The sequence below is a fragment of the Pangasianodon hypophthalmus genome, chromosome 5 (genome assembly GCF_027358585.1).
Source record: "Pangasianodon hypophthalmus isolate fPanHyp1 chromosome 5, fPanHyp1.pri, whole genome shotgun sequence".
Lineage (NCBI taxonomy): Eukaryota > Metazoa > Chordata > Actinopteri > Siluriformes > Pangasiidae > Pangasianodon > Pangasianodon hypophthalmus.
In genome coordinates, this window is record NC_069714.1 from 13,156,002 (window position 1) to 13,173,734 (window position 17,733).

The following is a 17,733-nucleotide window of genomic DNA, read 5'->3' on the forward strand; positions in this document are numbered from 1 at the left end:
TTCACGTCAGTTACTGCACAGTTTTTCAATAATCTCCCACAGTTATCAACTATGGTTGGATCACCATCTGACCCCACAGAACTTGATCAGGCAACTGAATTCTTAGAGTCCGCTATGCTCTAGATAATGTAGCTCCACTTACAAGAAAAATAATTAGAAAGAAAAAACTAGCACCTTGGCATAATGATCAAACACACACCATAAAACAGACAACTCGAAAATTAGGACGTAAATGGCGTCAAACTAGATTGGTAGTATTTCAAAGATGAAATGTATCAGTCAAGATTTAGGCCTCATCATAGCACAGAGACAGCACTGGTTAAAGTGGTAAATGACCTACTCCTGACCTCTGATCAGGGCTGTGTCTTGTTGCTTGTGTTGCTTGACCTTAATGCAGCTTTTGACACCGTTGATCATACTATTCTCCTTGATATGACTAGAAAATGTTGTTGGAGTTAGGGTTGTTGAACGGCCCACTCCTGGCTCAGGTCTTATTTGACTAATCGTTATCAGTTTGTAGATGTAAATGGACACTTCTCTTGCATACTAAGGTAAAGTTTGGTGTTCTGTGAGGTTCTGTTTTAGGCCCACTTCTTTTTTCTTTTCTGGGTAAAATTATTTGTAAATATGGTATTAGCATCCACTGTTATGCTGAAGACACAGTTTTCAGCAAAGCCAGGTGAGACACACTAGCTTAATGAAGTTGAGGAATGTGTAAAGGACATTAGACACTGGATGCTTAGTAACGTCCTTCTACTTAATTCTGACAAGTTTGAAGTACTTGTACTAGGACAACAGGCAGCTAGAAGTTAGCTTTCTGATTACACAGTATCTCTGGATGGCCTTTCTGTTCCACCGTGTGAGGCAGTAAAAGACCTTGGTGTGATTATTTACTCCAGTCTTTCATTTGAAGCTCATGTAGATAATATTACTAGGATAGCCTTCTTTCATCTCAGAAATATTGCTAAGATAAGAAATATAATGCCACTACACAAAAACTAGTTCATGCATTTGTTATGTCTAGGTTGGATTATTGTAATGCCTTACTGTCTGAATGTTCCAGTAGGTGCTTAAACAAGCTCCAGTTAGTCCAGAATGCAGCAGCAAGAGTCATTACTAGAACTAGAAGATATGACTACATCATTGCTATTTTATCCACACTGCATTGGCTCCCAATCAAATTTTGCACTGATTATAAAATTGACCTATAAAGCACCGAATGGTCTCATGCTGCAGTACCTGAGCGAACTTCTGGTCTTTTATGATCCATCACGCCTACTTCAATCAAAAGGTGCAGGCTATTTTTTGGTATCTTGAATAGTGAAGGCTACAGCAGGGGGCAGAGCTTTCTCTTACAAAGCCCCACAGTTATGGAACAGTTTTACAGTTAGTGTCCGGGATTCAGATACAGTCTCAGTTTTTAAGTGTAGGCTGCAAACATATTTGCTTAGTCAAGCCTTTTGTGAATAGTTTTTTCTTAGGTAAAGGAGCAGATCCTGAGGGTTCACGGGCATAGAGTGTTGTCACCCAGATGAGGATGGGTTCCCTTTTGAGTCTGGTTCCTCTCAAAGTTTCTTCTTCATATCATGTTGGGGAGTTTTTCCTTGCTACCGTCACCTCTGGCTTGGGGATAAATTTATAAATGTAAAATTTACATTCTGAATTTATATATTTCTGTAAAGATGCTTTGTGACAATGTCCATTGTTAAAAGCACTATACAAATAAAATTAAATTGAGGAGACTCGGGGCATGAGCATCTGTAAGGTGACAACCCTCAACAAGAGTCCAACACACAGCACACACAGTACAGGCGACTAATTAGGGAGCTGCACAGAACACAACATTTTGTCCCCATTTTTCTGGATCCTTTCAATCCCTGCTCCATCTGATTAAAGATACAGTATGTCTCGTTTGGCCTATAACTATTAATCAGTGAATGTTTACAACAAAATGTATATACTTATCTATATTTGTCCTTACACATTTTAATGATTATGATTGATTTTTCTAGAGATATACTAGAAGGTCTATGACCTCACCATACAAACTGCATCTATATTTCACACAGATTACTACTGTTCAAAAGAGTTGAACACAAGTACTTAACATGCACATATGACACATTTACAGCTATTAGTGTGGAAATACTGAAAATCCTATGTTCATTCCCGTTTTCATTTTGTCCCCATACCCATAGCTAACTACAGAATTCCCTATTTCCATGCAGCTGCCTACAAATCATGGCTGAAAGCACAGTAAAGATGGTAAAGTGGTAAAGATTATGAAATGATTACAAGCATGGTATGCAGAATATGTTCTTCAGTTGTTTAATTATTATTGACTTCCATCTTCAGTAACTCTCTCTGTTTGTCAACAGTGGGGAATGCATTGGCACGTTGTTGTTAATACGATAGGGAATATATCCATTAGCCTTCAGATAAAAACTCTACACTGTTTGCATTAAAAGACAATCAGATACTGTTGTTTCCTGATTACCTGATACTCTGATTTACTTTTTCACTGTTTATGGATTTCTACATTCTCATGATTGAACACTGCTAAAGTAAAAATCATGAAAAACAGTGAAAAACAGTGAAAAAGTATCAGGTAATCAGGACACAACAGACTTATTTTATGTTTCTCCTCCAATCTGTCTGCAATAATGATCATGAATTGTTAATCACAGAATGTCTGCAAAACTCTGAAATTGCACTGACAAAAAAGAAGGGTTCTGACCACAGATTTCTGGACCCAGTGGAGCCATCATCTCAGCCATCCATTAGCTAATGAACTCAGTAATACACTTGGACTCAGCAACTGTTTTAGCAACCTGACTGATAGAGAAGGGAAATGAAGGAAACACTTGGAAGTCCTGTGTGTGTCTGCATATTTGGCATATATACGTGTGTGTGTGTGTGTGTGTGTGTGTTACCAGGACATGGCTGGGGATTGCAGTCCTGGTACTCTACAGGAGAGCCTCTGCAGGCGTTGGGAGAATTCTTGCCGTCCATGCCAGTGCAGGTGCGTTTTCGGGAGCGATAGCCTTTAGCACACTCCTGACTGCACGCAGTCCATGACTCCCATAATGACCAGCTGGAGCCTGTGAGTCTCACCCCAGGAGTCCTGAGTAGCTCATCCACAAGAGCTGCAACATACACACCGTACACATTTTACTTTTTGAAGGCTAAACTTGACCAATCACTAAATACAGCATTTACCGTGGATAAGAGTTCCGACATGGAAGACTAAGGTCAGTTGTTGGGGAAGTAGTTCCTGACCCTGACTAGGATGAAGCAATTACTGCAGATGAATGAATGAATATGTACACAAATTTTAAATGTTTTTGATTCAGTGACTGCTTTTAGATGTCTTTTTAGAGTAAATAAGTTCTGTTCTTTTCTCTGTACAGGAAAATGTAATCACCCACATGATAAAGAGAGAGATTAGTTTGTTTTTTTATTTATTTATTTTTTAAATGTGGCAGTATTCCTCAAATGAAAAGCATCCTTGTAAAATTCAGTAGTGTTCAAGAGAACAGTGTCATAATTAAGCTCCCATACAACATTAAAAATGTAACATTTCCCTTGTTGTGTTCAATCTCCTATACTCCTAATGGATTAAGACCTAACCTCTAATTTATAGCATTGATGTCATGGCTCAGAACATGCTGGCCTTTTCATTAGTAATTCAAGGTTGGCTAGGGCACCTAGTCATGCTGTGTTTTACTGCATTTCCGACAGAATACTCAAGCTGTTCTGTCCAACCACCTACACATGGAGCTATCCTTTCACCACAGCTCCACACCCCCCCTAATGCACTCAATGCATAGTGTCAAGTATGGCCCACTTCTCCCTGACTTCTGGCAGGAATTTACAGTTAATCGATGTGTGGGCTGACACCCATAACATGGATGGTCACTGAACTGTGTTTCTTGGCTGTCACCAGGGTGGTGAAAATGCCTCACATTCACACAGCATAATCCTTAGATAAAGATACAGACATAGCCACTACAAGCAGACAAAAGGCATTTAGGGGAATCTATCTCCTCTGGTGACACAGACCAAAGCAGTAAGCAAGTTAGGTTTACTGTTTTCACAGCCCTCACTAGTTTGATGAAGTCATGCATATGGGAATGAAGCAGAGTAGCTCCCTGGAGTACTAGCACATTATTACTCAGAGTAGGGTTTCAATAAACAATCTGTTCTCTGGAGTCTTAAATCTTAAAAACAGCATGGCAGCAAGCTACTTATTTCTTACTTATTACTTATTGAGATCTTGGTTTGCTGAAGTGTGTGATATAGTAGAGAGAATTGTGCATGACTTCAGCACTCACAGTCTGTGTCACAGGTGACAGTGCCATCGTTGGGACAGAAGCGCGTCTCCACCTTCCTTTTACCCAGCTGGAGTTCATGCGGATCTGCCAGCTGTGCCCGGCAAATGTAGCGCACCCTCTGCTCCTGGCGTGCACCACCTTGAGTTATATTGACTGGCACCCATGGTGTCCAAGGAGTGTTCCGCCTCACCTCAGGACATGACTCCAGATTACAGGCCTGGTATTCCTGCAAAATGAGAAAGAGACAGGGATGTGACAGTGTCTGAAGTGCAAAATGTTTAGTTCATTTGTCTTGCCCCAGTGGACAATCATTAAGCTTAATGAGAGATACTGTGGCTCAGCAGTGCTGAGTCATGTGTGGAAACTGTTACAACTTGATGGCTCACTACCACATACTCTGAGGAGGTGTTTTAGCTTCTTGTGAGGAAACTTGATTTGATTTTTATTAAAGTAAATTACATCTGAATTAAATTAATTGCAGCTATTGCAGCTCTTCAGTCTGAGAATGCATACAGGGCAACTGTGAAGCGAGTGTCTCTTCCACCACTTGATTAATTAATCTATTTGTTCAGTAGCTGCAGCTTTTATCACAGCGTTCTGTATTTGGTATGCTCATCATGGACTGCAGGTACATTCCACAATTTCAGTCCACCATTACAATATGTCTAGGGATTTTGTTAGTTTAGGCTTTGTTAGTGAATGTGCAGTTGGATTTCCACTCAGTGTAAATCCAGCTGTTTAAGGGGCTGAATGCTTCCCCCTTGGGAGAGCTTCTGGGTTATCAAGGACAGACGGCGTTTCAGAAAGCTGAATCCCAGCCGGACATCGAGTGAGACAGGAAAAGAGAGGGAGAGAGAATCATGTACCAGTGCACAGCCTGGACAGCTGTTTCCATTCTCACAATTCCTGGAGCGAGAGTGCACTCCTCCCCCACATTCAGCACTGCACTTAGACCAGGGTGACCACGACGACCAGAAAACAGGCTGAGGGCAGGAAACCTTCTCATTGCAGAATCTGGAAAGGAAGAAGAAAGTGGACTGCGTTACTCACATCCAAAGACACTCATTACTGTGCCCTTATTCCACAAAACATAAAACAGACCACAAAATGATCACTTCAAAAAACATTCGAACAGCACTTCAACATCAAAGGAAACAGAATACTGAAATCTGCAGAAAATGGATTGGCGTAATGTGAGATACACAGTTACATCATAGGTTTTCCTGAGTAATTTAGGTGCCGTGAAATCAGGTGTACAACATAAAAAATGTTTTATTTCATCAGTGTCTTGCAGCCTCACTGTATTCACCCTCTGAGTGCAGATGAGTGTGTAGTGTAGGCAAGAGCACTCTACTTTCTCTGTCTCTCACCTCTGTTCTCTGGCTTGGCCCACACACACTCGGCCACCGTGTCTGGGCGAGGGGTTGTTGCAGGACCTTTGGCGCACCTCGAAGCCAATCTCGCAGCTGGTGCTGCACTGACCCCATGATGACCAGGGAGTCCAGCCACCATTCCTAAGAGCAACCAAAGACAACATCAATGCTTTTTTTCCTCCAGAAAGTTCGTTTCTAATGTGCCATGGTGAAAGAAGAAGAGGTCTGCTTTGATAAGGAGTAAGTTTCAATGTGCAAATGCATTCCCCTAATTTGCTTAAGTGCCTTGCTCCTGTGCAGCACTTCTCAGAAATTAATTGCCACTTCCTGGGCAAACACTATTTAATTTTGTCACCTCGAATTTAATCTTACATAACTTTGTCTTAGCTACTCTTATGCAGAGTACAGCTCATGTGTGCACAAATCATCAAGCACTTTTAAAGGGCAATTCTTTGGTATGACTGGGCATTTTAAATTTAGTATGAGAAAAAAAAAATTTAATGCTCAGCATATGCTGAAGCTGAAGTGCATTTCAGAAGTAAGTAAAGTGAACTGCTGTTACCTTGAGCAGTTGGCCACTTCAATGGTAGGACCCTCACACATTTTCCCCCCACAGAGGGGAGGAGGGCTGTCACATGCCCTAGAACGACAAAGGCAGGCACTGGTGCCATCCCCGTCATCGTGACTGCAAGGCTGCCATGGAGTCCAGGGCCCATAGGCACCATCTGTGGTCTGATTCCGCAGCTGGAAAAAGAGACGTATGTTTATGTAAAGGAGAGCGTAGAACCGTGGAAGTGCTTTCTGGAGCTCCACCACAGCCAGAGACAGACTCTGCTCATAGACACTTGCTCACAAATGACTATAAAAGCAACTTCTACCAAAATGAAAGCAGAGGCCAATTCATTAATGTGGTGAGCCACTCTTTATGCATTGGCAGACTCTTACTGGGCATGCAGTGATGTTCTGGAACCATTGGCTCATGTTGGAGCTATCCTCAATTGTTGTGCAGCGTCGCTGCTTCCTGTCCCAACCACAATATGGGTCTCTGGCACCCAAACACATCCTAGAAAACAGAGAGAGATGCAAATGACATTAGGTAAACAACACATAAATATATAATTTTATCCAGCCACTGTAACTACACAATCAGTTTTACAATCAGTCATATTCTGACACCAATCTCAAGTGTACATATTTTCAGAAACAACAAGTGCTTCCCTAGGAGAGGCAAGCAAGACTTTATATATTCCCATCACACCATGAAACAGAGATTAAATATCTAAGCTGGTGAAAAAGCACCGGCCTAATGAGGTGTGATTAAATCTAAACTCACTAATGAACTTAAGCCTTGAGACACAAATAGGGTGCAGGAATGCAGGGCAGCACGGCAGTAAACCCAAAAGCAAATACCGTGCCCCAGCTGAACCATTAGCCTGAAAGACTCTTATTTTTGGCCAAGCAAATTGTTTTGTTTGCACTGAGTGGCTAGTGCTCCAATCTTGAGATTGGGGAAAACTTAAGAATGAATGCCAGTGAATAAAGAAGTTTGACCGAAGTACAAACACAGCTGGTTGAAGGTTCAGAATCTCTATGAATAATTCCTGCTCTTCTATAGTTTGCTAATATTTGCTAATACAGCAAATATCCTGGTCTCTTTATTGAACTATAAAATCCCAGCCTCTTAAGATGAAGACGATAGAAGATAGACTATATATACATATGAAGGCAGATGCATAAACTGTATAGATCAGGCAATATGATGGAAATAAGATTTACCAGTTAGGATAGTTTTCACACTCATCTTAATGAAGGTTGCATGAGTTTATCTGTCCATCTACCTCTGTTGCTTACACTGACTCCTGTGTTGGCTGGCAGTTGCACTAACGTGTAAGGCATAATTAAATAACACTGTTCCTGTCAATTAAGGACATCTTAGGGAACACAGGGAATAATGATGTCTATGTGGTGCACAAGGCTCAATTACCCCCAGTTACCAAAGGTAGACAGGCAAGCCCACAGGGCGCTAACCTGCAAGCAAAACCCATTTAAGCGAGAAGTTGGTGCCTGTCTTATTAATTACAGAGGGGAAATCCACTCCCATGAACCGGTGGCTCTGAGCACCAGCCAACCATGTAAGCTCTTAAGACTGCGAAAATGCAGCAGCTCAAGGGGAATGCTGATTTGACAGTTTGAACTGGAGGGCCGGTTCACGGATGGCCAATGGACACACAAGCAGCTTAGAGCACTTGCAGGCTATGGCTTGGCTCAGCCATCTGCCAGCTGACTCCCTGAGAGAAATTAAAGGCCCAGACTGTGAAACGTGTGTTTCCACCTGCAATTCAGATTTGAGAAAGGGAGTTGGTGCATACACAAGAGTAAATACAAATGTTTCTTTTTTTCCCTGTGAAAAAAATGCTGCGACTGGAAAAAAAAAACAAAACCTGATAGTTCAGCTATTTTAAAAACAGCAGGCCATGAACATAGTTAGTGCTGAGTAATGTCTCGCTATTGTATCATAAACAAGAGTTCAGCAAAAACAGCTATCATGTATTTGATGTATTTGAGTGACACCTCCAAGTGGTGCAAACTACATTCGTGTGGTGTGTTGAGCTTGCTTATAGATCAATACATCATGAGCAAAGCCACATGGCTTGTAAAATTTTAAACAGTATACAAGGCGAAAATAAACTAACACATAAAACAATGTGGCATGATGACTGATGGAACGCAATAAATCTCATCTATTCCCTGCAAGCCTAATGGATGTTTTAAAGAGATGAGGAGGGCTATAAAATACTGTCCTTTTTTTTATAGGCCTTTTAAAAAGAAAGATTGGAGGCAAATAGCTATCACTGTCCCTTTAACATCAAACCTGCCCTCATCATCATAAATATGACAGCTGGTCAGACTTGCCACTTAGAACAGATTGGGAAAAGTAAACCTATAGGCACAGCACACAGCGCTTTGGTTTGAAGTCATGCATAAGCAACACAGTTTGGCAAAGTTTTAAGCTTACACCACTTCAATTTTTAACAGTCATAAGTATTTTTTTTACATTGCCTCAATGATGCTACTTCCACTCAACAGACACTGACAGGAATTCTTGCTCTACTGATCTTCATCTATGTTGGTTAAATGTTAGAGAGCACAAGAACAATATCTGTAAGTAATGACAGTTTTTTTTCAGTTCTCCCTTAATTACTAGTGAACTGGCTGAGAAAAGCCATCACACTCTGTACATTCATCTTGTTCCTGGACTTTAAAAGCTGTTTGGAGGATGGACGGCTCCATGCTGGTCCCATAAACTTCAGCAAGATAGCTGTATGAAGGCTCTGTTAGCACTTTTAATGAGTTATCTCTGTTGGAGTTTGTCAGAACTTGAGGGCAAAGAGTTTGAGACATATTGCCTGACTGAATAAATGCTGAGAGAGCGCATGAAAGAGAAATAGCTTCAATATTGAAAGTCTGCAAAAGGAGACTCAGTTAAAAGCCAAACATTCTCCGGTAGTAATAAATACCTTCACTTTCTGATTACTTTCTTTTCCCTCCTTCTTTCCCTTCTCCTGCTGTTAAGACTCCCTCCAGTGCTGGGCTGAGTGCTCCAATAGGCTGTGCTGATGGGAGCTCTTAACCAGTGTATTCCTGAGCACCCTGCTGACAAGCTCGCAGCAACAAGAAGTCATAAATCTTCTTGGCCAGGGTGCCCGTCAATAACGCTCATGCAGGTCTCGTTCTGACCTTCTCAACAGCCACATAATATCAATTAATAGGAAGCATTTTCCAAATTCCAGCTAGGTACAATAGTTTAGATTCTTTGACGCAGCCCAAGATCTGAACTAAACTTTTTTGATATGGGCCAGGTTTAGTTGCATCATGGAAACTGGACTGGTGTTGCTATGTTCTCTGTTGAGATACATCGAGGTGCTATAGGATGTATGCAAGATTCTACATATTTGATGCCTTAAGTATTTTTTGGGGCCAGAGGACTATTGGTTTTCTTTAACAAGCTGAAAATAAGCTGGCCACATCTGTGGTAATGGGAAACCCAAGGGAAAGCTGTAAAAACCATTTGTGGTTTACCAAGCAAAACATGTGGTTTGTGATGTTATGTTCATCCCTTAAGAGCGAGTATAAAAGTGACTATGAACTGCTTTTCTGCTTTCCTCCCACATACATTAAATAGCAATCTCAACTGTAAACTGTAGTTTAGCAATATTAACCTAAACTATTTCATACACACTAGAAACTGAATATTTACAGTATGCAGCTTCTTAAAAGTTCCATTACATGAGCAGAGCAGACAGGCTAATCGGTCTGCCGCCTTCATTCAATACTGTGCACTTGATCGACTGCCACAGTCATCTAAATGCTAAAAATTGCTTCATTCCACCTGCACCAATGCTGCTGCTTTGTTCTGTGCTGTTGGCAAGAGCCTGTAGGCGAGCAGAGCTCATTGTTCAGGAGGGTGCTAATCCCATACCTCAGCCACTACTGCATCAACCTCCACATCCATTTCTCCCTAAGACGCAATCACCCTCTCTCACCCTTGCTAATGCTTGCTGAAGTGGATTGATGTGGCAGAGTAGCTTTGCTGGCATTGTTTTCTGGCCAAACAGCAGCCCAAGTGGATTAAATTAGTTTCTTACTGGACAGGCGTGAGACTGGGGCAAGAGGTGTTAGCAGAAAGTGGAGTGCTTAAAGGTCAAATGTAATTACACAGACCAAAGCCACTGCCGACAGGAACATTTTGCATTAAGTCACTAATGAACACTTCTACAAAGACATGAGGAATGCTTGAAAGACTTTCAGCTGCATGCAGATATCAGAAGAGCCTGTGTTAATTCATACACTGAAGTACTGTTTAGAGTGTTTTGGTTATCTTCAGCAGAAGATAATATAGACTTTTGCAAAAGAATTTCAGACCTGTTATTCAGCCCTGACTTTTCAAAGAGATGTTCACACAAAGCAATAAGGAATGCTTATACAGTACATGTTTTTGAAAAAACAGACTGAATATAACTGCTACAACCAAAACTATATTCATACATTCCTCTTCTTCTTCTTGTTGTTATTATTATTATTATTATTATTATTATTATTATTATTATGGCAAGTATATATTATGATATATTATGGCAAGCATATATCATATCAGAGTATATCAAATCTGCAGTCGTCAGATGACAATTTGTCAGATTTGTCGTTGAGCTGATGTGATTATATTTTCCTGGTGGGTTTTAAAAAGCCACAGCTACTCTCCCTGTGTCCCCCCAAGATGCACGTACATGAGTGCTTGTTTGTTCTCTGTTAGATATATCTCTCTCAGCACGTTCATCTGTTTTGTAAGCACATATACAGCTACTCTTTCTTTTTCACCTTCTGCAATACAGCACACAGCTGACAGACAAACCATCCTTTGCAACCCTCGGCCACATTGAGCTTGACTCTCGTCCCTACCTCAGATAGGCAGTGGACCCAGACTGACTGAAAGCTCTGATAGCCTCTGAGCTATGGGAATCTTTTCTCTGCTTTAGTCATCCAGGAGGATGGATTTCAGTCCCAATTATAGGTCTACTGGATTATTCTACAGTGGAAGGAGTATGAGCCCATCCCATACCTCTGTAAAGCCAAGGGACTTCATGTCCCCAAGGACAGAATGTATGAGGTGGACTGAATTTTTTCTGGCTTTTAGAATACACACAGCTTCATACAGAAAGGAATATTTCTTCTTATTTTTAATGGTACATTTCTAAAAATTTGGGTATTACAATTGTACTTACTGTTCTGTTTTATAGCTGGAGCATCTAGCCAGAGGAATTTTTAGCACTCGGTCATTCAGACCCACAAAGAGAGTCCTGTCGCCATGGAGAATCTGGAGACTCAGGATTGGCTCCTTTACACCAGGGGGGTGGAGCTGCATCTCCTCCAAATAACAGCCTTGTAGACTCTTATTGGTGGTGGCCAGAGCCTTCAGAATGGTCCCATACTCTGACAAAATAGGGTACAGAATTAAATCAAATTGTAGGTTATAAATTATTTAAAAACTGCTGATAGTTTATGACACTGTCTGAAGTAAATTTCTATTTATAATGCAGACTTGTCAAGTGCATTTAAGATCAACAGGGTTCTAATACAATAATGTAATTTAAACATTAGTCACCACAGTCTGACTCAGCTTTCCTGGCCTGCAGATTTGCTCACCTGTGCCAATGTACATGACATGGTGCAGCGTGTCTTGGCCCTGCACAATGTCCACCACTAGCTTGGAGAAGCGCACATTATCCTGCCACACCAGTGGGTTTACAGACACAGGCTGTACCACGTCATTCATGAGGTAGAGTCGCTGAGCATCCTGCAGGCTGCGTTCGGTTAGGCCTTCATTAGGCCCCTCGTCCTCGATGGTACCACACTGTAACAATTCATAGTAATTCTAAGTAAGAGATATCATATGCATCTATCATATGCAAAAAAAATAATGTCATCAAATGTTCATACAAGTAGTACACCCAGTTGGCAATATAATGTTAATCCAGTGTAGCTTCACAGCTATGGATGTTGGTTAAAGGCAATCAGAGAACAGAAAATAAACAGATTCAAGGTGAGTGATGTACCTGGAAGTTGGGGATGGGGTTAAGAGTTGGCAGCCAGGTGGACCGTGGGTTCTCCTGGGAGCGGAACGGCCCATTGAACGCACGTGTGATGGCACTTAGGTTGTATGCACAAACTGCTGATGCAGCTATACTGTTCCTGTATAGTCAATAGAGAGATACAAAGAGAGTGTGAGAAAGAGAACAAAAGAAATAAGCAAAGGAAAATGGGTTTTAAACGGAGGCAATATGACAATGAGTAACAGATTCCCAGATGAACAGATTAACAGATTCCATGAAGTGAGTAAGCAAAGTGAGGTGAGGTGGGCTGTATGTCTTGCTAGCTGAGAGTGTAGGCTGCTCTCCTGATGCTAAAAACAGTTTAAAATGGAAGATTTCCATGTGAGAATGTAATGAAGTCACAAAGCTAAATCCGTTTCAGTTGCTGCCACACACTGAGAAGAATACACAGGTGCTCACACTGTGAAATTACTGCTGATGCACACTGCCGCTGTTGGGTAAATGCCACTGAAACCTGTGTAAACCCCTCTGCCCACTGCTATTTAGTTATCCATGCCATCAAATCCTCTGCAGACAAATAATTAGAAAGGGGAAAATTACTATTTCAAAATGCCCATCTTCCTTCTGCTCAAACCTGTTAAAATAATAATGAATCATCTTCAGTCAGTATATAGCAGCCATGTCTGTGAGTATGAACTGGAAGACTGTCTTTAAAAAATGAAATTAAAATCATTTTTGTTGCTTTGAAGGGCAGGGCAAATGGTATCTTAAGCAAGCAGAAAATATCCAGGAGAGTAAATGTGTGTTTTGAGCTGACTCAAAACAAGCATGGGCTGCAGAGACCACTGATAAATGAGCTGCAATAACTAGGGTGCTAGCAGCAGAGCTGTGGACAGATGGTCTCCACGGCTGAGCTCCAGCAGGGAATCTAGCCCTGCCAGACTGTGGGGCTTGAATTGGGCTGTGGTTATTGAGTCTGGAAAAGTACCAATAGAACCTGCATCAGAGAGCTTAGGGTGCAGCTCTGCTATATGGGCCACATGCTGTGAGTGAAAGTGTGAGAGGAAGGGCATTGCCATCAGGAAAAAGAAGGTTTAACAGTCCAGCTCAAATGACTAGCAAAAGACAGCAAGATCCTTTACGTCCAGCAAATTGAGCAGTGATGAGATATGGGCCCTATTAAACAGATTAGCAAGGAGTAAGCTGGAATAAGAAGAGAAGCTAACTTACTCCGAGGTTCCCTGCTCTAAGCAGGTTTTGACTTGACAGCAAAACAACTATGCTTTCATCAAGTTGTTGTTTTTCTCTGATGCTTTCATCAAGGCAGTATGAACCTACTGATTCATGATAATTACCTTTTTTGCCTTAGCAGAAGCATAAAAATGATCAACAGAAATATGCTGCCTCAGCTTTGGCTCTACGCTATATAAAAAATAATGTTCGTAAAGTCCCTCTAGCAGGAAACTGCTGTTAATCAGCCATCTTTAATCATTAGTGGAATAATAGCATGCAACTTGAAGGAATAAGTAACAGTTCACAGAGCAGAGAGGATTATTTTAACTGCTCCACTTCATTGATTAAACATTGAGGGTGGGCCTGCGTCTCAATGAGTCAGAACTCCTGATTAACCTTCAGAAAGCATTTCCAAATTTAACCGTGTGTGAAAGAGACTTAAATGCAGTTGCAAAGTGATATGCTTGGAACTAAACAATAATAATTTGTGGAATGTCTGCATTACTCAGAAAATGTGGTGACAGACAACCATATTCTGCTTAAAATGATAACACACAATTGTATTTGTCATGTCTTTACAGAACACATTCATTAATCACTCACAATCCAGGCTGAAAAACGGATGTGAGCCTTTGTGCTTAATGACTGGTAGAACATCCTTTAACAGCAATAATCTGCTGCGGACGTTTCTGCCATGCTTCACAGTTTTGATGGGGTGTAGTACCAAATATAGTGCTGTGCAATTTCTCCAAAAATACAACTTTTGTTTTCTATGTCCACAGAACATTGTCCCATCAGCACTGTGGAACGTCATACAACAGTTTTTTTCAGAGAGAGAGAGAGAGAGAGAGAGATGTTTTTTTTAACTTGTACTGTACACAGTATGGTAGAAGCAGAGAAAGCAATTTAGCTCATATATAACTGCATCTCAAATGGGCATGGAACCCAGCCTGAATATAATGTGCCTACAAGGTGTCTGACGTCAGCCAGTCAGATGGCAAAAAGAGCCTGACGCCCTAAACTCAAGTCCCACACATTCTTAGACAACACCTAGAATATGAGGGTGACGCCATCTTACTATGAGAGCAGATGACTATCTGGAGATTCTCTGACTGTTACACACACCTAATAGCTATCCACGTTACCCATGTATAGTGTTTTCAGCATTTTACTTTAATTCTATTGTGACAACATGGTCCATGATATAGGGTCAAACAAGGGCATCAACACATATACCCTGGTTGTTTAGTGTTACAGAATTCCACTTAAAAAAAAAAAAAAAAGGAGAAAAAATACATTACGTCTGATATTCCAACCTCATCACAGATGAATGCTAAAGCCCAGTCAGCAATCTTCTGAAGCATGAGGCAGGATTAGTCAGAAATATTTTACTGCATAATAATGTTTGAGTTATGGTCAAAGTCACTTTCCTGGGGGAGGAAGTCAGAAAACTGCAAAAGAAGACTTTCTCCAAGTCACCACATAAGCATAATAGGCATGTGTGACAAAACAGCAGCCATTAAAATCACTGGAGCTGAATTAGCACAATGGCACCATTCTCATTTCTAGATGCATACCTCTAAATATACATTAAAAGCAAGGTAAACGAATTTATACATTCAGTATACATTATTGTGCAGACTAATACTGAACATCTTTTTGGTCATGCATCTGCACTGAAAGTTAAAAAATAAAAGAATGCATCTGTTTAAAAAATGCCTGTGTTTATTGTTCTATAATAGAGCTGTATAACCAAGCTCCAGCACATCCAAAATAGAGGACAAACTAATTTGATTTTCATTGATGGAATATGTTTTGGTTACACATTTAAAATTGAACCGAGCACAACATTCCTGTGTGCAATACTTAGTATTTTGTATTCACAGCTGTACAAGTGACCTCTGCATACTCAGAGCTATTAATGACTGTTACAAAGCGTGTTCTGTTGCTTAATTTAGCCAACCATTTGGTGCACGTACACTGCTCACAGACTGCAAGCAAATCTATGATATGGAGCTATGATATGTCTATGACTTGCACATTAAACTACATGATGGAAATGGTGAAAATTTCCTGGCTCAGGTAACATGCTCCGTGTGTGTTTGCTCAAAGGTGTCCATATGTCAGCTCTGGTTTTAATTTGGATTTAAAAAAATTTTTTGAAAAGAACACACAAATGCAAATGTAGATGAAAATGTTTTTGAAACCAAAACAGCATTTTCTAATGTATTCTTATTAGTATGGACAAGGCATCATGCTCCGTGAAAGGCTTCTTGATTCATATTATGTCCTGAGAAACAAAATTATGAAGTCATTATGTGTGATGAAGCACTGTAGTATAGACAGTCACATGGGACAAAATGAGAAGATAAAGTAAAGTGTATTTTAGTGCCTGGGCTCAGCGATGCTGTATGATTAGCACTGTTTATAGCTGTGTAGAAATGCACTGACAAAGTGCAGCTTAGTGCTGCAAGTGGCAGAGCTATAAACACAGTGAGTTCATTATGAGGGGCTGTAGTGCTTACAGACCTTTAGGCACTAATTCACAATGAGAATGGGCTAGCCTTGCCAACTCAGTCTTTACCAACGTGTAGACCTACTACTTGCACATCCACATTTCTCTCTCTCACACTTTCCTGCTCTTACAACCTCAGATTCCAGAGGTCCATGCTGGAGGTGTTCAATTTACTGCAGACAGATGGAGACACTGCTTTTATGATTTCATTACTAAATCCCATATCTACTGGAATTTGTGTGTGTGTGTATGTGTGTGTGTGTGTGTGTGTGTGTGTGTGTGCATGTGTGTGAGACTCTCCCCATTAGGCTGCTACCTAGAAGGTCAAATAGTACTGAGGCACAACACTTTTTAAACGAAGAACCTTTTTACTTTTCCTGTGAATCAGCAAATGTACAATGTACAGCCTGTAACCATCAGAGATCCTGATTTTGTACTGATTTTGTACTTTGTATTCTGAAGAGGACACAGTTACACAAGAGCAGTACTTCTTCTGAAAAATCAAGGATTAGCGTTGCAATTCAAAAAGCATGCCACACAAGCAAATAGTCTCACCATTGCTAATATTAATATTTTCCTATTTCATGGCCATGAAAAATTGGGAAAAAGTAGCTCTGGTCCAAAACACTGTCTAATCACAGAACTAATAACAATTTAGAATCAATGCACCTATGTAAGCGTGTTTAAAATGTAATCATATCAACGACCTTAAAGCGCTTTACGCTTGAACTGCATTTAAGCTTCATTACTGCCTTTGTTGTAATACTGTTAAATAATAGGCTAAAAACCTAGGGGTAACAAGAGGAATCAGAGTCATTGCTCTACAGAATCTCTGTCCTGATACTAACAACAATGATCTGCTGGCAAACAGAAGAAAGAAAATGCTCTGCCTGTTTCACTGTCCAATTTCAACCTCTATCAAAACCTGAGCTTCCTGCACAACAATGAAAAAAGAGAAAGACAAGATGCTAGGTCATATGGTCTAAAGTTATAGTTATCTTATACAAAGTATTATCTCTTACTTATTGGTATTAAGAGCCCAAGTGAACAGGAATCACACTACTAAACACATTCACCTTGAGGTTTTTTGCCACCACAGGATAACAAATATTTATAGACTAATGTATGCGCAAAACAGTGCAAATGGAAACATTGCTTAAACACAAACACATGACATGGCTATAGAGTGCACTCACACATTGGTAGTAAAGATGCCATAGATGAGATCCTGCTCAGGCAGGTAGAAAGTGCTCTGGAGCTCATTGTAGTAGAAGGGGATCTCTCCAGAGCGGGAGCAGTTCAGCCGAGCCTTGGTGAAAGTGGTCCACGTATCCTCAAGCAGGAAGCGGCCACCAATGTCATTCTTACAGACGCGCGCCACCCGAGAGTACACCGTCTTCCCACAGTCATGCTCCACTGCATTCTCCCTCAAGAAGAAGAATGTGAAGAGTCCAATATCATAGGCTGAGATGAACTGAGGCTCTAAGAGAAAGAGAGAGAGAGAGAGAACTTATTCTGATTAATAATATGCAGCATACTGTGGGGATAGTTACACATACTCATTCGCACACTCATTCACACCTAGGGGCAATTTATCATAGGCAATCACACCTACCAGCATGTTTTTGGGAAATGGGAGGAAACCAGAGAATCGGGAGGAAACCCACTTG

At 40.8% G+C, this 17,733-nt stretch overlaps 1 protein-coding gene across 5 annotated transcripts in view; it reads right to left on the reverse strand.

Moving 5' to 3' along the window:
* Positions 1 to 17,733, reverse strand: part of sema5ba (sema domain, seven thrombospondin repeats (type 1 and type 1-like), transmembrane domain (TM) and short cytoplasmic domain, (semaphorin) 5Ba) — a 96,833-nt gene that overhangs the window by 14,587 nt on the left and 64,513 nt on the right. For all 5 annotated transcript variants that reach the window (XM_053233999.1, XM_026911676.3, XM_026911691.3 and 2 more), the window contains 10 exons: positions 17,260 to 17,545; positions 12,319 to 12,454; positions 11,909 to 12,116; positions 11,488 to 11,695; positions 6,653 to 6,770; positions 6,270 to 6,451; positions 5,705 to 5,848; positions 5,201 to 5,348; positions 4,335 to 4,560; positions 2,934 to 3,146 (listed from right to left, as the gene is read on the reverse strand). In XM_053233999.1, the coding sequence (XP_053089974.1) occupies positions 2,934 to 3,146; positions 4,335 to 4,560; positions 5,201 to 5,348; positions 5,705 to 5,848; positions 6,270 to 6,451; positions 6,653 to 6,770; positions 11,488 to 11,695; positions 11,909 to 12,116; positions 12,319 to 12,454; positions 17,260 to 17,545 (1,869 nt within the window). The remainder of the gene's footprint in view (positions 1 to 2,933; positions 3,147 to 4,334; positions 4,561 to 5,200; positions 5,349 to 5,704; positions 5,849 to 6,269; positions 6,452 to 6,652; positions 6,771 to 11,487; positions 11,696 to 11,908; positions 12,117 to 12,318; positions 12,455 to 17,259; positions 17,546 to 17,733) is intronic.